Source organism: Mesitornis unicolor, unplaced genomic scaffold, assembly GCF_000695765.1.
Source record: "Mesitornis unicolor isolate BGI_N332 unplaced genomic scaffold, ASM69576v1 scaffold35659, whole genome shotgun sequence".
In the NCBI taxonomy this organism is placed as follows: Eukaryota; Metazoa; Chordata; class Aves; order Mesitornithiformes; family Mesitornithidae; genus Mesitornis; species Mesitornis unicolor.
The window spans coordinates 16,182-38,460 of NW_010209962.1; the positions used below are offsets into that span (position 1 = coordinate 16,182).

General features: G+C 42.9%; 1 protein-coding gene across 1 annotated transcript; it reads left to right on the forward strand.

Annotated features, from left to right (window-relative positions):
* Positions 1-521: 521 nt before the first annotated feature.
* TET2 (tet methylcytosine dioxygenase 2) lies at positions 522-21,831 on the forward strand. The gene is made up of 9 exons (XM_010193034.1): positions 522-3,915; positions 6,097-6,187; positions 9,763-9,856; positions 10,985-11,193; positions 11,608-11,758; positions 13,494-13,583; positions 16,162-16,299; positions 17,821-18,181; positions 19,461-21,831. The coding sequence occupies exons 1-9, from the start codon at positions 570-572 to the stop codon at positions 20,873-20,875; spliced, it is 5,895 nt and encodes a 1,964-aa protein (XP_010191336.1). The 5' UTR covers positions 522-569; the 3' UTR covers positions 20,876-21,831.
* The last annotated feature ends 448 nt before the right edge of the window (positions 21,832-22,279 follow it).

Consider the following 22,279-nt stretch of genomic DNA (forward strand, 5'->3'; position numbering starts at 1 on the left):
GAAAAGCCCTTGTCAGACAGCTGAAGCCAGAAGAAAGGAGGTTTTCCCCTCTAATTGGCAAGCTCGGTGGCAATAATCCTTCAAGTCACACAAAAGAGGTTTGGCACACGTAATCAAATAACGGGATTAGCACCAAGTCTGGGAACCATGCTTTCGGTGTGACTTTCTGCCTTACCAAGGACAAAAAGCGATGACAGAGGAGTCTGTGCAAATCATTCAAAAGGAGAGAATAGTTTTTGCACCATTAGGAGAGATTTTTTTGGCTTGTGTGTGAAATGGGGGAAGGAGCCACTCTGTATTTTCATCTTCATTTTAATTCATCTTGAAGAGCAAACTGTGAAGAAAAGGGGGGCACGGGGCTGCAAAATGTGGTAGGGTAGTGAAACACCCCTTGCGTTGTGTGTGGGAGCTGGTTAGGACGATGGGTGCTTGGATGCTGCAGGAATTGCCAGCAGTTGGCTGTCCATCAGTGGAAACTCAAATTGACTCAGCTTCTCTCCTGTTTCTCTTCTCTTCTCTTCCAGATACGTTTGGAGGGCAGCCTTGTGGATGGCCCCGGAGCAGGCCAGATGGAACAGGACAGAACCAACCATGTTGATGGCAATAGATTGAGTCCGTTTCTAATACCGCAATCTTCTCACGTTTGCCAAGCAGAGCCTCCTGCGGTGAAGCTACAGAACGGAAGTCCAGCGACAGAGAGGCCTGAAGTTGAAGTAAATGGAGACCACAAGCAGCTATTCGTTAACAGCAACTATGGAGTGCCCCACCTGAAGGGAAGTCCAAACAACCACGTTAGCCCCGACCTTTTACAAGATAAGAAAGTATTTTCCAAATATATGCAAAATGGTGGGATAAAGCGCACTTTTAGCGAGCCCTCTCTGTATGGGCTTCACGAGAGCAAGAAAGTGAAACAAGACAAAGAAGTAAATGGAGAAAAAGCTGAGCCAGAGGATAATAATGAGAAACCAAGCATCTCCAATTGTTACAGTGAGAAGAAACCCGAGAGTTTTACAGGACAAGAAAATGAAGCCTCAGATTTGATAAAGTCTGCAAGATACAACAGTGGTGGTTCAGAAAACCCTCATGACATCCTGATTCAGGATGAGCAGGAGCGGGAAAGCGTTCATTGCCACAACAGGGACGTTGTCTTATTACTTAAGAACAAGGCAGTGCCAATGCCTAATGGTGCTACAGTTTCTGCCTCTTCCATGGATAGCATGCATGGTGCACTCCTGGAGAAAACACTGTCTCAATATTATCCAGAACATGTTTCCATAGCAATGCAGAAGAACACATCTCATATCAATGCCATTACCAGTCAGGCTACTAATGAGTTGTCCTACGAGACAACACATTCATCCCATACCTCAGGGCAGATCACTTCCCCACAGACCTCAAACTCTGAGCTGCCTCAAGTGCCAGCTGTAGTGGTTACTGAGGTCTCCAACGCAGAAGACTCCAGTAAACCACCTGTATTGCCAGGTAGCTGTTCACTTCAGAAACCAGAACTGCAGCTACAGCAAGAGACTCCAGGCTATGATCCACACCAGTTACCTGCAGGAAACAGTGCTGTTCGTGGAAGTGTAAGGCAGACTCCCAACCAAGACCTCTCTCCAAGTTCCAGCAGTAACCTGCAAGCTCAGAGTGCCCCTCTGGAAAGGTTTCCTGAGCAAGCAGAAAAAAATGGTGCTTTCTTTACACAGAACTCAATGTTTCACAAAGATTCCTCCGCTCCTCCTGCTCCGGAAGTGAACAGTGCACTGTCCGTCATGGTGCTAGAAGGACATCATTCCTATGACAACAGATGTGATGAAGCTCTTCCTGGGGAGATACAGAATGCAGGGCAACCGCAGGGACCAGCATCAGAAAGTCCCAGCCTCAGCCAGCACCACCCTCACCTTCAGCAGAGGCTTCCGCAGCGGGCACAAGCCTTGCCAGATGTCAGTGACAGCGGCCCGCAAGCTGCTGCTGCCGCCTCCATTCAGCAGCGCTCAGAAGAAACGATGCCGGTGCCAGAGCCTGCCCTCCAAAACCTGCACGCACGCAGAAGCAAGGGTGAGTTGCAGCAACACTATCAGCATTTCCCAGGACAGAGAGAGCCCGAGATTCTTCCTGACAAGGAAAAGGACCAAGTGAAAGAGCCTGTGAGACAGGCTCAGTATTACTCAAAACCAGCCTGGATTGAACTGGTTTCCACCCAGTTCCGCCAGGGAGAGCCTCCCCAAAAGCCCAGCGAAGCTTTATTGCGATCGATTCTTCAGTTCCAGGCAAACACAGCCGAAACAGCTTACACAAAGCAGTATGCTGGAAGTCCTGATGCATTAAAGGGGCCTTCAGGGCAGCCCCAGAGCCAAAAGATAATGCAACAGGAACAGATTCCTCCACCATACAAAAGCGAGACCTCCCAGCTGCAGCCACATCCCCCGGCTGACCAGCAGCTGCCGTTCCAGAAACACTCACCGCAGCCACCGCTCACCAAGATTGACTCCCTGCTCAAGTCCCAAGCACAGCAACACCCCCCGCAGCAGCTCCATTTCCAGCAAAGACCTGAACAAGCAGCCGAGCAGCCTTCAGGGGCCCCGCTGAAACAGCAGCACTTGAATCCCCACCAGCCGGGGGAAAAGGAGCAATTCCTGCATTCACACATTTTGCAACAGATGCTTCAAAAACAGCCAATGCCGATGCAACTGCCGCGCAGCCCGCAGCTAACCTCAAACCATCACCAGGCTCTGCACATGAAAAATAAAGACCTGGCCCAAACCATCTCCCACTCCCAAAACAATGCTGAGCAGCCGCTAGACAGGACATCCTTCAATCAGCTTAAAGCAGATGAATGTTTTCAAACTGGGAATAAGCACATTAAATCAGCTGCATTCCCACTGCATAACCCTCAGCTAGGCCTAGAGCAGGTACAGGCCATGAACAACAAAGCTCCCCTCTACGCTCAGAAAGCAAACGCTGGTCTGCAGCATCCCTGCCCAAACAACACGCACTTGATTTCTGAGAAGAAAGAAAACGCCGCAAATACTGAATGCTTTGGAGCCAACAAAATGCAGGATTTGCAACACGTGCAGTATTTTTCAAATAACTTGACTGCAAAGCAAGATGTGAATCACTGTTTTCAAGAACAAGAGCAACAGACACAACAAGCGTCAGTTATACAGCTACCACCGCTCCAGCAAACTCAGTGCTATGGTGGTAGCCTGAACCAAGACCTCCTGAGCCAGCAAGCGACGCAGATTCCTCAGCGGTACTTACCCCACAGCCAGCAAACTGCCCCGCACTCCCAAGACCAGAGAGGATGTCATTTGCAGTCCCAAACCCCGAAGGATTTTCAAAAGCACGCAGCTCTAAGGTGGCATCTCTTGCAGAAACAGGAGCAACAAGCATACCAGCAACCCAAAACTGAGATTGGCCCCAATGCAGCGCGCAAGCCTATAAAAATTGAGGCTGGCACGAAGTCTAATGTCTGCATGCGTCCGTCGGCTGGACAGCTGGAAAACAAAATGTGGAAAAAAACAATTAAACAAGAGAATCAGCACTTTGGCTGCGAGAACATGCAACAAAAGAGCATCATCGAGACAATGGAACAGCAGCTGAAACAGATACAGGTCAAATCACTGTTTGATCACAAGACTTTTACTATCAAATCACCTAAACATGTGAAGGTTGAAACAGCAGGCCCTATTACCATCCTATCAAGAAATACTGGTGCTGCAGATTTTGACACTCAGACCCCAGTCTTAGATCAGCAACCAAACTCATCTGCTGAGAGAACCCCGACCAAAAGAACAGCTGGAACTGTTCTCAATAATTTTTTAGACTCACCTTCCAAGTTATTGGATACTCCTGTAAAAAACTTATTGGACACACCTGCCAAAACCCAGTATGATTTCCCATCTTGCAGCTGTGTTGGTAAGTGCTGGGATGTACAAAAACGTACTAGTTCACAGGAAGGAAATGAGCCTTCAAGTTGGGATCGTGGGATTAGTTGGATGTTTTTGTTGGAGGATTTTGGGAGTTATTTTTTTTTTAGAATGGTAATTAGTGAAGACTTTGAAAATTGTGATTTTATACGTTTACACCTACTCCACTTATCCAACCATACACCCGGGCCTTTTCTCAGTATTTCATAAAGCAATTACCTACTTGCTTTTTCAGTCAGAATGCTTATGGCCAGTAATGTACCCCCTTACATCCCTTCTCCTTGAGCAGCAGACATGTAATGGCAACATGCTGATAAAAAGTAGCTCATAGCTTTATAATCTAACTTATTGGTCAAGGTTAGATACAGCATTTATAAAATATGTCCAGGGCCCAAAACTTGAGATCCTTATGCCATTTTTTGCTCTAACACTGAAATTGCTAAAGTTTCCCTCAGTAAAGCATCAGCAAAGAAGGAATGACAGATTATTTCTCACTTGCTGCAAGAGTTTATCCTCCCTTTCCCACATGTGTCTCCTGCAAGGCTAAAGAGATCGGAAGTTTCTCAGAGAGGCTACGCAAGCAGTGCCAAAAAAGCAGTGAGAGGCACCCTCGATGTTTCCTCACGGCAGACCCAGTCTCCAGAAGCTGGAAAAGTAGAGCAGAGGGAAGCAAAGCAGAGTGGCAGGCACAGCCCCGTAGCATCCATACACTGGACACAGCCAGGTCCAACAGGCACTTTCAGGCTCTACTGGATAAACTATTCAGGCTGTGGCAAAATGTTCTGTACCAAAAATGGGAAGAAAAAGAAAAAAATGAAAAATCCTTGTTATAGTTCCACTTTCTGGGATTTTTGTACCAGCTATAAAAGAGGAAAGTTGAACCAATGCTCCTCCAAAACTGCAAAATGGACCTTTTTTGCCTTTTCGAATGCTTGAGTCTATGTCTCAGACATGATCCGTGGAACAAAAAGAGGAGGCAGTGGATTTCAAAAGCTCCCAGGAAGAAAACTGGAAGCCAGTTCCTTGTTTTAGAAGAAACAACCTACAAAATGTAGGTTTTTTGAAAACACTGAAGTTGTTGAGGCTTATTTTCTTCAGATGGTTTCTTCAATGTGGTTGGAACAAGTTTTTCTGGCGATCATTTCACTATTCTCACTATTTTTTTAGACAGTACTGCAACAGCTAACTAAGCAAAAGAGCTTATTCTCCACTTGCATTTTAATTTGTCAGTCTTAGCAGACCCTCTAGGAAATAAAGGAGCATGAAACTTAGTTCCTGTCCTCTTTGAAGAGCCCAGCGCCACAGTGTAATTGATAGGGTTTATTGCTCTTTCCAATATTTGTCCTTAGGAAAATTAAATTAGCCAATCCCCCATTGCCACGTTCAGGTTTACAGCCTTCCCCATGCTTCTGGAGGCCGTACGTCAAGAGCAGCATCACCTCCCCCAGCCTCTGGAGCTGGCAGAAAGCGTAAAGTCAGCCCTCAGAGCAGTGGGTATAGCTGCACCATCTTCCCCTGAGCCCGAGCAGAGCCAGTCCTTTTTATCTGCCCGAGCCTGCCTCCTGTTATCAAGCCCAGCATGCAGCATGCATCGTGAATGCTGACATGGTCTTACCTACTCATAGCAAACCGAGGCCACATTCTTGGCTTACAAGCATTTTGACAAAGCCTTGCGCAGGATTTCTTTCAGTGGCAGAAATTCTCTCTGTAGCCTTACTGGCCCTTTCTCGAGCTGTAGGTTCCTACACTGTAACATGTCTGCTGGAAAACAAGCACTGTACAGCTCACTAACATCAATATTTACCGCTGTTATCCCATTTATCCTCCTTTCTGGATACTGGGAGAGGAGGAAGTGGGATAAGGAGAAACATTTGTTTGGTGATAACAGGAAAATGCCTTTTGAGATTCAGTGTAGAGCCTGAGACGCGAAACAACTGTTAGTGCTAGCAAAAGGCACACAGTCCATAGCGTGGCCATTTGCAGGATTGGCCATGTGCTTCGCATGTTTTGCACAAATTGCGTGGGCATACTTTAGACCCGAGTGTTTGAAAACTCTGACCCCAGACCTGTACAGCGGTATTCTGTTGAGCTAGATGTAAGCTTTGCAATGTGACTTTTTACAGTAAAGAATTAAGCTTCAAAGTAATAACCTTTATTTTGTTTTAAACAGAGCAAATTATTGAAAAAGATGAAGGTCCTTTCTATACCCATCTAGGAGCCGGTCCTAATGTGGCAGCTATTAGAGAAATCATGGAAGAAAGGTAATTAGCACAAAGGCACAGGGCAGATTAACATTTATCCTTTTGTGGATGTCAGAATTTTTCCAGCTTTTGCACATAAAGAAATAAACAATTGCAAATCAAGTAATTACTTGTAGGCTTAGCTGCTCCAGTGTTGCCAACATTGCGCGCTGTGCTATTCACCAGAGAGTCACAATATTTGACAGGGCTAATAGTCTGCGGCTGGCACGGCCCGCGCACATTGAGACCGATGCCAGCAAACCCAAGCAGGAACGAGCAGCCACCAGCCTGCCAAGCACGATTGGCAATGGCTGCACAAGTGGGCATGGACCTGGTGTTCCCTCTGGGTAGGAGAATGCCAAGGTACAAGGGAGATGAAGAGCAGAATACCCAACTTCAAAATTAGCTCCCATCCCACTCCAAATTATTAAGTATATAGCACAACCCTAAAGGGCTGAATCTAACTTGGTCACGTCCAGAGGAGTGCCACAAAGCTGTTGGGTAGGATTTCAGCCCAAGAATCAATAAGTAGTTCTGTGGAAAAACATCGCCCTTCCTCGGATTATTGCACAAAACCAGCCTTATCTTGACTGTGGACAGTCCCTGTGTCGTGCTGCATCCCGCGATGTATTCATTACATCAAAGCCAACCAAACCAGGAATTCTGAACAGCACAGAACGGATACGGGGTCTGTGCTATTTAAAAATATGTGTAAGCTAAAAACCCACAGCTTTTCTAAAGTATTTAAATTAAAAACTCTGTCACAGAAATGACTTCTTCACCGCAAATTCTGCATTACTTGTAGCTTTTGGTGTGCGTACACGTTAATGGCCAGATTTTTAGAGGTATCTGGGAATTGAGTTCCCCTCTGAACCAACAGGCAAACAAAAAGCTCCACAGCAAGTCAGAGACAGAGGGGAATTTGATTTGTTAGTACCTTAAAAATCTGAACTGCACAGAAACCCCAGGTTTTTGCAGAAGCAAAAGCCAATGGGGATGATGCAGTGCTGTGTCTGAGCTAAGGAGCGCTGTTTCTCAGAAGGTCTGTTAGCTTCTGCTCACCACTGAACCACCATGGGCCACTTGGGGCATTTAAACCCTTTAAAAAACCCTTTTTATTTAAAAAGATTACCTCTAAGTCCTAAGGTCCTTTCTCTTTCTTAGTACCTCCTTTCTTGTGACTCCTGTGCAGGGCTTGCCCCAATACTTGTTTTCAGCTTTGTGAGCAGCTTGAATGCATGTAAGCTACATAAATCAGCTTCTTCCTGCCAAGGGGAGTGAACACTGAGACTCCTGAGAAGCTTCTTACAATTTGTTATCTCTGGAGCTTTCATTGGCTGGTTAATTCTTTAGTACTTACAAACAATAAATAAAAGAGGAAAGTCATTCGTGCCATGATGTCAATTATCAGAGATGAAACCTTTTCCATTTCTTTGGAGTGTAAGTTTTCATCCTTAATATTGACCTCATCTTTTATTTTTCCCTCTTTTTTTTTTTCCATTTAATTTCATTTCATGTTAGCAGAAGGAAATCCTGAGAGATTATAGATAGCGTGCATCTTCTCAAACCATTTGAACGATGGCTCTTTTTCGGTTGTTCTTGTGGCATAAGCTGTGCGATCCCTGACTGAAAGACTCCAGAACTTTTCCTCATGTGTTAATTTTGTACCCTTGAGTTAAAAACGCACTTCGCTGTAAAGACACTCTCAAGCACATGTGTGCAGTTGGTGACACTAATCACAACTGGAGCACTCCTAAACTGGCTTCCCATTAATATGGATTGGCTTTTAAGGACATCAGCACTGCCAAACAAACCAGGCTTTGGATTTAGACTCGTGGTTAATATTTTAGCTATGCCAGAACAAATTTCTTGCAGAATCCAAGGTGGATATGTACATTTCACCTCTTCCTTCTCCCAATCCCTACTTCATGCTCAGTGAGTTTTGCTCTGGTTTTAAAGCCAGTCAGCTCTGGCCTGGAAGCAAGAATGACGAGCATCAGGCACAAATTCCTCTGTGACAGTGGAAAAGATTTGAGGCAAAGTCCATTTCATTTCCAATGTGTAATGTACAACATATTTCTAAAACAGCATCTGCACAGTTTTCCTGCAATCCAGATTAGCAAATTGATAGATAATGTTAAGATTTTTAAATGTTGGTTTTTTTTAATGTGGTTAATTAAAGACGCAAATGTATACTAACATCAAAGCTTAAGTAGGAAAAAGTGACCTAACAGTTGCCTGCAGAACATGTGTAGTGCAACTTGATTTTATTTGTATAATTTCCTGTGACGCTGAAATTTCACAATGAGATCACATCTAAAAATAAGTATTTTTCATTTCCTTTACAGGACAGAAGTTTAAATACAAATATTTGCCCTTAAATATGACACCAAGATTTTAGTGCAAAAACAAGAGGCATGAAAGGTCAAAAGTTCTCGAGGCATCATTAAATGGCTGCATAACAGGAAGGAACTATCTTGACTGCTCTGTAGGTAACAGGCAAAGGACAAGGAGATGGTGATTTAGTCCCCACACTTGGTTATTAAAAAAAAAAAGTAACACCAATGAGAGCAGCAGGATTCAAGCAGCTGTGATGGAAGTGGGATTTGCCTGCTCCCCGAAATGCAGCTGGGTCAGCACAGTAACTGAATCTGTAAGGCTGCAGACACTGAGGTTCCTCACCTGAGCCCAGGTGTGCTCTGGGGCTCGGCAGGTGGGTACCCCTGTCCTCCCGGCTGCAGCAGCACGGAGAGAGACCTGGCCATGGCTGAACAGGTCGGACACTTTTTATTCATTCATGATTTGCTTCACTTAGCATTGCCACATATTTCCACCTGCTCCATCTGAGGACATGGAAAGTGGATCCCATTTGCTCTGGGTGACAGCACTACTTATGTGTGGGGCTAGATTCTGCCTAGATGGCACAATCATCTTGATTAAATGCTTCAGCGAGAGCTGAGCTTGCCCGCCTCGCTCATAGAAAGACACAAACCCAGCATCATTTGAGGGCACCTTGTGTTCCTGATTCAGTACAGAACTTAGACAGAAGTAAATAAGTAACAATTTATGAGCACAAGGTAAAGGAAATAGATATGATGCAAATTAATCATGACTTAACTGATTCACATTGTAGCTAAGCCAGAAACAAGCACAGAAAATTAATAGAGTGACTGCTGCATGCCAGCTGTTCCATGACAACTTAATTATATACATTTCAGAGTAATAACTGTAAGTTTAACCCAGAAATTAAAGAAAAATGTAACATTCCTCCTCAGAATAGAGAGACTTCAAGTCCACTTCTCAAAATGTCATCTATTACAAATTCTCTACAGAAAGAGTTAAAAGGTTTGGGAATATTAATGTGATACAGATAATTTTTACTCATCTGCGATGTATTAAAGACATTTGCCTCTCTTAACATATCAATCCACCACTATAATAAAATCAGCAAGATAAACTGCATTGCACATCCCTCCCTGTAATTCATAGTGTTTATTTTTTAAGATAAGACTGGCAAATGTGCTCCATCTTTTTTTTCCGTGTTCACACAGAACCAAATGAATCTGCTTATTCTACATGTTTTTTTTTTGTTTAAGATTTGGACAGAAGGGTAAAGCTATAAGGATTGAGAGGGTTGTCTACACTGGGAAAGAAGGCAAAAGTTCTCAAGGATGTCCAATTGCTAAATGGGTAAGTGATGCATACAAAAGTTAAGACTACTGCAGTTCAGTATGGTGGTTCATGTAAGCAGACAGCAGTGACACGTCCTTCTGTTAGCTGACACTGTGAAACTTAAAATATCTCAATGGCAGCAGTACCACAAGACACTTATAGCCCACTCCCACCCCATCTCTCACAGGCCACATACCTGGTGCATGGAGAACAGCAAGAATAAAATTTGGCTTAAAGGTATGAAAACTGAGAAGGAAGGGAGCTTCACTGAGGTTTAAGGTTCACACCAGATGTTCTCGTTGATGTTTGATTTTAGGTTACAAGTAAGTCCAGAAAGTACGCCACTGTGATCTCTTTAAAACGCACTCCCAGTTCAAGAGAGGCATTAAGACACCCTCTTAGCAAGCATTGTCATACTTTGGCACAAATGACGAGTGGTTTGGATAGGCTGGGGAAGACAGGATGAGGAAAAACCAATACCTGATAGTAGTCTCTATGCATTCCAGACTGCATCTTTTTTTTCTAGAAATACCCACAATAGCAGAAGCACTAAGAAGCAAGGACACTGTTTTATTTGAACAACATCTACTGCTTCCCTGTAATGTTTGTATGTAGTAAGGGCAGGTCACAAAACTGAGTGACAAGTTTAGCTGCTTAAGTTCGAGAGGGAAAGGGAAAGGGCTCCCATGTACAGCTATTTAGTCCTTTTCTTAGCTGCCTGCCTGTCCCTGCATGGCTGCTACGCTAAGCACAGGTGTCCGCCATCCAGCTCTGCAGGGAAGCATCTCACAGCTCACTGCCCTTTGCCCACTAATCAAACTGGGTCAGTGTACCAGAGCACAGGTTCAGGAGAGTATTTCTGCTGAATCAGTGTGTGGGGAATACCTCTGCAAAGCTGGTTTCCACCACTATGGCTTTCCGTGCCATCAGTCAAGCTTAGCCTCTTAGAGTGTGCTTCACTGAACAGAAAGGGTAGCCCTGGCCCATATCACCACATGAGAAAAATAGTCCGAGTTGCCAGAAACACAGAGGAAGAGTAGAAGTAACCTCCTCACTAATGTGGAGGTTTCCTATTCTCTTGCTCTTCAAATTAAGAAATGCACTGTTTGTGTTGGGCTCTGGGGGTGTGTGTTGCTGTGCATGCAGGTAGTCCGCAGAAGCAGTCAGGAGGAAAAGCTGCTCTGCTTGGTGCGTGAGCGAGCGGGACACACGTGCGAGACGGCGGTGATCGTGATTCTCATCCTGGTCTGGGAGGGAATCCCGACAAGCCTGGCTGACAAGCTCTACTCTGAGCTCACTGACACCTTGAGGAAGTACGGGACGCTCACCAACCGGCGGTGCGCCCTGAACGAAGAGTAAGTGGAACATGGGGTATGCTCCCCATATTTGCAACCTCACCTTCAGCCTTGGACCCGGCACCTCTGCTCATGCCATTACCCTGAAACACACATAACCATCCTGACTATTTCAGGCAGTTTGAAAATGGGAAGTTTCAGTTTGAGAACCTAGCAAAGCACCACACAAGCATACCCTCTTTCAAGCAAAGCCAGGTTTCTCACAGAAATGTAGACACCCCACAGTCCTTGCTTTGCAACCATGAAATTATCATTACACACTTCTAACACATTTGCATCCCTCTTTAATTTCTTCATTATTTACTGAGTGAAGATGATCCAAGACCCCAAAGTACTGGCAGAACACCGATGCCCACTGTGGGAGCACACCGGGGTGACCCATCTGCTGCTAACAGCCATATTCTTACTTTTCAGGCGGACTTGTGCATGTCAAGGGCTGGACCCTGAAACTTGTGGTGCTTCATTTTCCTTTGGTTGCTCCTGGAGCATGTACTACAATGGTTGTAAGTTTGCCAGAAGCAAGATTCCAAGAAAGTTTAAGCTGATGGGGGATGACCCAAAAGAGGTTGGTGTCCATTTCTAAAATGAGCCTCATTTGCAAGGAAATGTTTTTTGTCACTCTGCAAATAGAGATACAGTACAAGAGACCAAGGGCCAGAGCCATGCCTGAATGGCATACATATATGGTAATTAAATCACTGCCAGTCAAAACTGATTGATTCCAGTCACTGAGCCAGCTGAATTGGCTGTCCAAATTCTGACAGCTGGTAAAAGCCCTGAGACTTGAAACCGTGTTTGCAGGCTTTCACAATTAGAGGAGAGGGCATGGCCTGCATAATTGTGGCTGTATTAGGGCTGCAATTGGGCATTCCCCAGTGGCAGAGCGGAAGGTTTACCAAACTGAAGACACATAACGTTGCAGCTGGGAACCAGAGCAGACTGCATTGAGAAAAACTTGATGAAACTCTGAGATGACAACAGGAATGAGAGGATAGGAAGACTCATTCTACATACAGCCCTGCCCCACTGAATGCTTCCAGACTGGGCTCTGTGTTATGGCAAACTGGCAATGCTTTAAAACGAGTCAGAGTAATAAAAAGAACATTGACCTTAGCCTGGGTACAAGATGCTTTTGAAGTCGTGACTGCAGCAACTCCTGGACACCTCCAGCCAGTCGTGTCTGGGAGGCTCCAGCGACCCAGTCTGGTTTTTTGGCAAGCGCATGCAAATTTAGCCCCTTGCTTGTGTACTGACACATAGATCCACAGCTTTCACTGTGTGCTGGTATCTTACAGAAATCCAAGCATTTCTTCCACATGATCAGAGCACCAGGTACTTCTGCATCCTATGGCCTGTGCTGAGCACACTATTTAGAATATCATCATTAACATACAGTTTTTCCTCCCCACTGCTCTTTATGGCCCAAATAATTACAGAATAGCTCTCCTTCAATCAGCTAATGCTGTGGATCAAAGCCTTCTTTATCATAGCCTGCAATCCAAACTCCTCTAAATTTTCAAAGCTGGATACCTGGCCAGAGTCTACCAGGGCACTCTTCCACCTTGCACTCCTGGATTTACTTCCCATGGAAGCCAGAGCTGGGCAGGGAAGGTGGTTTTACCCTCAGCCTTGTTCCCACACAAAGTCAGGGGCAGCCAAGGCATCCATCCAGGGGCTGGGTCTCATAGCACAGACACAGTTTGTAGACAACACAATAAAAACTAGAAGTAATGCTTGCGAATGGTAAGCCACAAGCTGTACGAAAGCTCCAAGTTCTGTCAGCAGCCACAAGGTCACAGAAAGATATTTTTTACCATTTCTTAATGTCATTTTGGAGTCCCAAGCTAGGATATAGTCCCATAGTAGGAGATACAAACTTTTACCACACCAAACACATGTATGTCTCAAACCCATAGATTTTTCGCACCTCTTCACACATTTTTTAAATATACAAACTCCTAAAACCAAGTATCCCACTCCAGTAAACCACTGTTCTTTATGCACTTGAAATTAAAAATCTCCATGTTGAATAATGTGATTCTTCTTAATTTAAACCAAATTAAAATGATAGTATGTGATGTCCTCTTGCAAGGATCACATTACACTACTTTACTACTTCATTACTTTAAAGACTATGAAACAACCAAGTTACAAGGAGATTCACAATTATTGTCTAAGCAAGAATGATAACAGTCTAGGCCTTTACACAGTTATCAATGTAAACATAGTTGTGTAAAGACCCTGACTTCCCATACAAACAATATGGAAATATCATTGAACTCTATTTAATCTCCTAACAGGAAGAAAAACTAGAATCCAATTTGCAGAACCTGTCAACCCTGATGGCACCTACCTACAAGAAGCTTGCACCTGATGCGTATAACAACCAGGTATGCTGGGGAAAAAAGGAGTTGGAGCAGTCATGCAAATAACCTGTTTTTTTACCACACTTCCCAATGCTTCAACCTTGCACCCAACCATTACGTACATTTGTGCCAGCATTCCTTTAACATAAGGGTAAAGACAAATGGAAATTAACAATTTTCCACTTAAAATGCTTTCAGAAGTAAAACTAGCGGAATTTGGTCCACTAAATAGAATTCATCTTTTCACCTGCATCAATGCAATAAAATTACTTCACACTTGAGCAGATGTCTTTATCTCTACAGCACAAATTTCTGAATTTAGCATGATTCACCAGCTAAACCAGCAGAACTGCCATGAAGATGGTGTGAGATTGGCAACCATGTCAGAAGGCAGCGCATCATGTTGCACTGCAGCCCTGAAGCCACAGTTTCAGTGCTGCTCTCTCAAGTGGGAGATGAATTAAGTTTTCACCAAAACAGTCATTACAAACATGCTTTTAAAGCAAAATTCTGTATTTGAACACACTCAGTCCCGCATATGCCCACAAGTGCCTGCACCACGTTCTTATGTGAGGGGATCGTGCATTTTCTGTGAAGCAGTGCTCACAGATACTAGCATATGCAAAGACTTTATGAGGTTCCCAGTTGTTGCTGTCTCTCATCTGCATTCCTTTACCAAACTTCTTTCAGATACTTACATCAAAATTTGACAACATACCCCCTGCAAATGCATAAAACCTGTCGGTTTTCATATTCATTGCTCAGGTTCAATACCATCCCAAACATTCACAGAACTTACAGTCTCCAAACTATCAGCATCACTGCAAAATATGGCATCATTTTTCTTTCCTGTTGACAGCATTACGCTGTAGCAACCAGCACAAGACAGATTTTCAAGATTTTCAACTGTGATGGAAACAGTAAACTAATACAGAACAATCCATTTTTATTTGCCATAAACCCCACTCCTTTACTGTATATTTAGTAGCAACTAGACAGAGTAAGCAGATGCAGTGCAGACTGTATACCAAATTTCACTTGCCTGATCAGATAATGTTTGGAGTCTCATTATGGAGGAAACTGTGGCCCTGCGCCCGTTTGCTGTGGTTATCTGTCCAAGCATCTGAGAGACATTCTGCAAGAGAAGGAAGGAAGAAGAAAAATGAGGGGGTGTTGAACAATAAAATGTTTTTTTTGCTGGGGCTACTTTGCTTTTCCCAGAAAAATTCACAAAAGAACATTTCTCCATGTAAGCTGTGGTCCTGCCCGACACTTGGTGAAAATACCTGCTCTTACAAGTTTCAATTTTTACCTTGTGCAATAAGGCATGTGTGTAGCTTGGCTTATTTCAGGAGATTCATGGGGAAACCCAGATCAAGCTACTGTCAGTGGCTTTAAAGAGAGATGATCAAGGCCTAATTATTATGGTACTGTAAAAGGTTCTAAAACCAAAAAGCCCTATAACCAGTCTGCTTTTGAATCCTGAAAAGAAATTCCAAATTCCCAGCTGTATTCTAATCCAAGTCTGGATTGCTAGTGGATTAAAGTCTAGAACTGAAAAGAGTCTGTTTATCCAACTGGACCCAACAGGACAGAGAACAGTTGTACTGGTGCACTTTAATCAAACAATTATAGTCTGGCTAACATTTCAGACCACATTTAACTCCAATGAAGTTTACATGTTTCAAGCTTTTTTTCTGCTTTCCCCAGATTCCAGGGAAGGCAATATTCCAATTTTTTTTTAAATAAATCTAGTTTGTGAGCAAACTAGATATGTTTTTAGTGATCTTGGATCAAGACTTGGCAAAACTTCTAATTTCACCTTAACTTAAAATGGGATCCATTAGGTTCCATGAAGTGTAGATTTTTTTTGCATTTACTTCAAAGTTTCAGGAGTTTCAGCAAAACATTTTACAACTATGGTTTCATTTTTAATTTTCTAAATAAAATATGAAACCATCGTTTGTCTAAGGCTTGATTGTCCAATACAAAATATTTTCTTTTTGTGTAAGGTTTATTGTTGCATTATCAACTCTTTGTAAAGCTCCTTGATAATGAGTGGCTGAGTAGAAAGTACTGTCTTGACAGAATTCTCTCTGGTTTTGGTCAGGGGTTAGAACTGTACTTAAGTTAATGAAATACTTGTTTAGTGTGCCAAAGTATTACAAATCAAAAAGCAAATTATTATTTTTCATGAAGTCATTCTGAAGTCAGTTTTCTAAAGCTATTTCACTTAACAGCTTGGTATTTTTCCAGTCTACACAAACATATCACCATTACAGTGCCAGACACTGAAACCATGCACTGCATTTGTCAAGTAAAAACACCAACCACTGGCAGAGAGTCAGAAGTAATTCACAAGGAAAAGTATTATTGGCCAATTTCAGAGTCATGCCAGAGATGGAAGGTATCAGGGAACAAAGCAGCAAGGAATAAAGCAGAGATACAGAATTGCCATCAAATTGCTTGATATTATTTGCCTTCAAGATCTGTGTGTTGCCACCTCCAAGATGGTAGGAGTCGTGCATGCTGTCACGGCAGAGCATCCAGTGGTAACTCCGTGTACTGCTGGGTTGCAGCGATACCTGTCGTCTCTCCGCAGATTGAGTACGAACACCGAGCGCTCGAGTGCCGCCTGGGTTTAAAAGAAGGTCGCCCATTCTCGGGGGTCACTGCCTGCCTGGATTTCTGCGCCCATGCTCACAGAGACTTGCACAACATGCAGAACGGGAGTACACTGGTATGTACTTGAGGCATGCAGCCTCCTCGCTTCAGCACTAATTTCATATATTTAATTCATTATCTCCCATCTGTTTAAATCTCTACTTGCATAATGCAGATTGCTAAAGAAAGAAACATTAAGCAGTAATTGAGCTAACTTATTACCCCTACACAATTTTTCATTCACACGAATGAGACTTATGGTGTATTAAAGGAAGGTTTAATACAGAAGTGGTAAATGAGAAACCGTGGAGGTAATGGCAAGAAGGGCCAAGCAGGACTGAAATGCCTGTTTCAGTATTTCTGGCACAAAAGGAAATATAAAAAATTATTTAAAAATATAAAAGATATTTGTCCTCCTGAAACACTTTTTTTTTCCTACCTACTTTGGATTATACCCTCTAATAAAATAAGAATGGAAACAAATAACTTATTTCCAGGAGAGTTCTGGAAGTTGTGGATGTCATGGGATGAACAGAAAATCTGCAAGCTTTGCCATCCTACGTATTGTACATGCAGCCTTTACTCCCTTCAGTTCTGCTCTTCAGCCTGTACAGCAAAGGTTCAGTAGAAGACAGCAGAAAAGCAAACTGGTTTTCAATGTGTGTTGGATTATTTCTGTTCCCTTCCTACTTTCTCTGTGATAATACAGTTGGGGTCAACGTGAGAAAGAATAACTTTCAGTTCTGAATAATCATCATGGTTGTAATTTGAAGCAACTACCTAGATTCACAGTGCAGGTCTTATTATGACCAAAGAGAATATCTACTTTTTTAATACCAACTAAACTTCTCCTGTTTCCAGGATCTGACTTGTCAGTTAAGTCAACCACCACCAATACAATATGTATTTCTAGCTGAGCTTTCTTTCCAAAACTGGCTGACACAATGATTTTGCTACTGAATATGTCTGTATCACCATCCTTTTTTCCACTGAGATCTTCCCAGTATATTTTAGCTGGAGGTAACACGATGAGCATGCTGCATGACACAGCAGTAACTTCCTCAAATCCTACTATTAACACTACAATGACTCACACCTTTGCAAAGTCCTGGAAGTTGCCATTGTAAGCGGGTGTAAAATACAATGGCAGTATGTTATATTCCGCACTATTTCTAATAGGTAGCCAATGTATTAGCTAGCTTTCTATTAGCTAGCTAATGTATTATAGTGAAAAAATTTTCAGGTGAGTACAAAGTCCCAGGCTGCAGTTGTTTTAGCTCTCTGGCCACAGTACAATGGATCACAGTTTATTTCACCTTAGGGTAATCCTAACTATACTGTTCATTTCAGCACAAATACCAGAAACAGATAAACAAGTACCTTCTGTTTCTATTAACACATCCAGCAGAGCAATGGAAAAAAGGAAATTGCGGGCTTGTGGTATACATAAATTGCAGAGAAACTTTATGTTTAGAAATAGCTTGCCAGACACCAATGCCAACAGTGGCAGGGCAAGGTAAAAGGAACAGGCTAGTACTGCAGATCTCTTTATCTTGGACTGGTGTGAGAGAATTAACCCAGCGCTCCTTTCTGGCAGGTTTGCACACTAACTAGAGAAGACAATCGTGAAATTGGCCAAACACCAGAAGATGAGCAGCTCCACGTGCTCCCGTTATACAAAGTCTCTGATGTGGATGAGTTCGGAAGCACTGAGGGCCAGGAGGAGAAGAAGAGGAATGGCAGCATCCAGGTCCTCACCTCCTTTCGCCGGAAAGTGAGGATGTTGGCAGAACCTGTTAAGACGTGTCGGCAAAGGAAGCTAGAAGCAAAGAAAGCAGCTGCAGAAAAGATTTCCTCCTTGGAGAATGGGTCTAGCAAAGCTGAAAGAGAGAAGTCTGCTGCAGCACGCAACAAACAAGGCAACTCTGAAGCAGCAGGTCATGCAAAGCAGCTAGCAGGTAAACGCATGAATCTGATCAGGATCTTTATCAGCAGTGGTGAGCTTCCTAGATATTAGGGCCATTTATAAAGAGTCTCAAGAAAACCATTATTCTCAGCCCAAGAACACTTTAAAGTAAAGAGAATTCTTGAAAGTAAATATCAATATTGTATATTTACTAGAGTGCCAGATTGTGGTCAACTCTGGAGAAATCCTTTATTGTTGGATAGTTAACACCTGTAGAAATCTGGTGCTTTCGCAAACTCTGCTTGCCATCCAGTGTATTATGAAGTACCTTTAAGAGACCTTTAGTAGTGCTAGAAGCCATGAAGAGAAGTGTGTGATGTTGCTGCCAAAGAAAGAATGACCTACACATCACTCACTGTCTGCTGCTGTTACAGAGAACCTCCTAATTTCAGGGGATGCAAACCTCACCTCTTTACAACTATTGATACTCTCTGCTTCCAGCCCAAAGGCAGAGCAGGTTTCTCCACAGTGGAGTAAGAGATTAAAAACCCACTTAACAATCCCTGGCAGTTCTCATCAGTAGATGTGAGAGTTGTGAGCAAAGGAGTTCAGCATGACTATGTTATTATTACAGCAGCTTTCTCAGAAAGCAAAAAAAGTGATACATCCAAGGCACCCAGAAGGTCACCGAAATACCTATGAATAGAAGTCAGCTGTCCCGTGACCTGGGCTAGGGTTGTAACTGTTCAATGATGCCATTTCACTTTAATGATTGATTGTTTTATATCTTCGGATAATCTCACTTCTTACTGAACTGTTCTCTCCATCAGTGGATGTCACCATTGGTTTTTTACATAAAGCTAGGGACTTTTTTTAGAGAGAGTTTTATTAATATAGATGAGAAGAATTACTTATTCCTGGGGAAAAGAAGGTCACCTTGTGCACGGCTGTTTGGGAGCACTTTGATGCTCCATTTCACAGGCTACTTAAATGATGATTCAACTCTTTGGATTTTGTGCATGTGACTCTGAACAGATTGCACTGCCCTCTTTTTCCCCATTGCCACGAGCATCTGATCTCACTGGATACATGCCAGGAAGGATGAGTAGCCTTAGTATCTATTCAGCTTCTTAATATTTATTTATTTATTTTATTTGAGATAGAAGAAAGGAAACCTCTGTTAACATATCATATGATATACTTTTGTTAGAAATTTCATAAATTCTTATCATGACAAGTCTGTAAAGTATGTGGTTTGTTGGGGTTTTTGTTGTTTATTTTTTTAAAAAAGCTTGTTTGTTGTATGTTTTTTTTTCTTTTCACATCTGCAGATCTTTTACGTCTTTCAGGACCAGCCACACAACAGCAGCAGCAGCAGCAGCAACATCCACAGCGCGCTCTCCCTAGCAACCCTCAGTCAAACCCTATTAACTCCTACTCGGGGTCAGGTTCTGCAAATCTGTATGTAAGGTTGCCTAATCCAGCCAATGCTTACCCAAGCTCTTCATACACTTCAGATCCCTATGGAGGGTCCAGTCCCATGAACCTCTATACAACCTCATCACAGCCTGCAGGGTCTTATTTGAATTCTTCCAGTCCCATGAACCCTTATTCAGGATCGTTAAGTCAAAATAATCAATATCCACCCTACCAATGCAATGGAAGCTTACCCATGGACAACTGCTCCTCCTACTTGGGCTCCTACCCTTCCCAGCATCAGCACATGGACCTGTATAGTTGCCAGAGCCAAGACCATATGTCTAAACTAAGCCTACCACCCATTCAAACGTTATACCAGCACAGGTTTGGGAATAACCAGAGTTTCGGTCCCAAGTACTTGAATTATGGAAACCAAAACATGCAGGTAGACTCCTTCAGTAATTGCACCATTAGACCAAATGTCCACCACATAGGGTCTTTTTCCTCTTACTCCACTCATGAGGCTGACGGCCGTTTTATGGAGGTCGCCTCAAGGTTAAAATCTAATCTGAGTAATCCGAGCATGGACTATACCTCCATGAGTAAAACCAGTGAGCTTCATCACGTGCAACCCCCTTCACATTTAGCGCACGACTACCATTCTGCTCCAAGTATGTTCAGTGGTCCTCCTAATTCACTGCACCTCCCAAATAAGGATGGTGAAATGATTTCACATGCAGTTAATGGTTTGTCTACCATGCTTCCAGGTCAAAATCACGATAGGACTACTCCCCAGGGTGGTTTAGATAAAACCGATGTGCTGAATCCAGAAAAAGCAGAGGATCCCGATGAAGTCTGGTCAGATGGTGAGCAGAACTTTCTGGATCCAGAAATCGGAGGAGTGGCAGTTGCTCCATCTCATGGGTCAATTCTCATAGAGTGTGCGAAACGCGAGCTCCACGCAACGACCCCCTTAAAAAATCCCAACAGGAACCATCCCACCAGAATATCCCTTGTCTTTTACCAGCACAAGAGCATGAATGAGCCAAAACATGGCCTGGCTCTGTGGGAGGCAAAGATGGCTGAGAAGGCGAGAGAGAAAGAAGAAGAGTGCGAAAAGTACGGTCCAGACTACGTGCCTCAGAAAACTTACGGCAAAAAAGTGAAGCGGGAGCCCACAGAGCCACACGAGCCCTCAGAGCCAACATATGTGCGCTTCATCAAGTCTCTCGCACAAAGGACACTGTCGGTCACCACGGACTCCACAGTAACTACATCTCCATATGCCTTTACACGGGTTACAGGGCCTTACAACCGCTACATCTGACTTCACACCTTTGTTGGTTACCTCATTCGACAAAACACCTTGTCAGTAGGGTAGTAGATTTTGGGGAAGGCGAGGGTGGAGAAGAAAACAGTGTTTTTACAAAACTCGTCGGTGGAAAAAGCCTCAGCTCACCAGCAAAAAGAGGTTCTCTCGCTAGCGCACTTACTTTCCACTGATTTTTAAGTGGTCACAGATGGCGCGTAAGAAACAAGACCAAAGCATCCTATGCAAAACCAGAATCAAAACAAAAAAGTGTTTCACAATTTACATTTGAAAACACTGGCTTCATTACTGAAAGAGATAATCTGCAAGTGGGTATTTCTTTTCTTACAGTTTTGCACATCTGTGGCCACTTTTAATGTCATCGAGTTTGCATAGTCATGGAACAGGAGCAAAAAAAAAACCCTAAAAAAATAATGCTGTAGTATTACAACTGCAGGAATCTTAAAATAACATCTGGTGCTGAATCTATGATGTACTGAAATACTGGAATTATGGCTTTTTACCATGCAGTTTTTACTGTAAACTTATTAGTCTCTTGATTTTATTTAACAAAGTAGATAAGTATAAAACATAACGAATAGACAGCAAAACACTGAATTTGTTTGGATATTCTAAAACCATGGTGCTATCTAAGAGAATGGTGTCTTTATTTTAACAGTCGAACAGTTAATGCCTTTATAACAAAATGTCAATGATGTAGTCAAATGTTCTTCGACAACAGGGAGGACCTTTTCATTCATGTATGTATTGAATTTACCTGGTGTTAAAATAAGCTTACTTTTTAACATAGGGGAATTACAGAGACCTCTGGATTTTGCTCATCCAGTCAAGTCCTAGAAAAGGACAATAAAATATAGAGAGAGATATTTTTTTTTAAATAGTGTTTGAAAAGCACTTTGTCTACCTAAGCTTGGCAACTTGAACAATGCTAAGGTACTGAGACATTAAAAAAAAAAGAAGTTTACTTTGATTTTAAAATGCAAAGATAATTTTTTTAAACTAAAAAAGCTTTTAAATACTTTTGTTTTAGCCATGCATCTGCTAGTGGGCTACATATCCATTTTTAATACAGTCAGTTACGGTAAAAATGGGGCTTACTGGATATAAGGGAATACTTTAGTACACAAAACACATGTTTTTCTGGTGCTCATCTCACACAGCTATACTGTAAACCGTTTTCTACAATTATTATGACAAGTTCATTGCTCAAATATGTACAGTTTTAAGGAAATAATTTTCTATTAACCACAGGTAATAGTTAGCAGCATGCGACAGACTACAACTAGTTAGCTTGGGCTTCTGCTGTTTCTAACAATCCGTGCGCTCCTCACAGCCTGAATGGCAGATCGCTTTGTGTCGGTAACTACGTCCTTTGTGCTGTAAGTCACTGCGCGGTGCCAG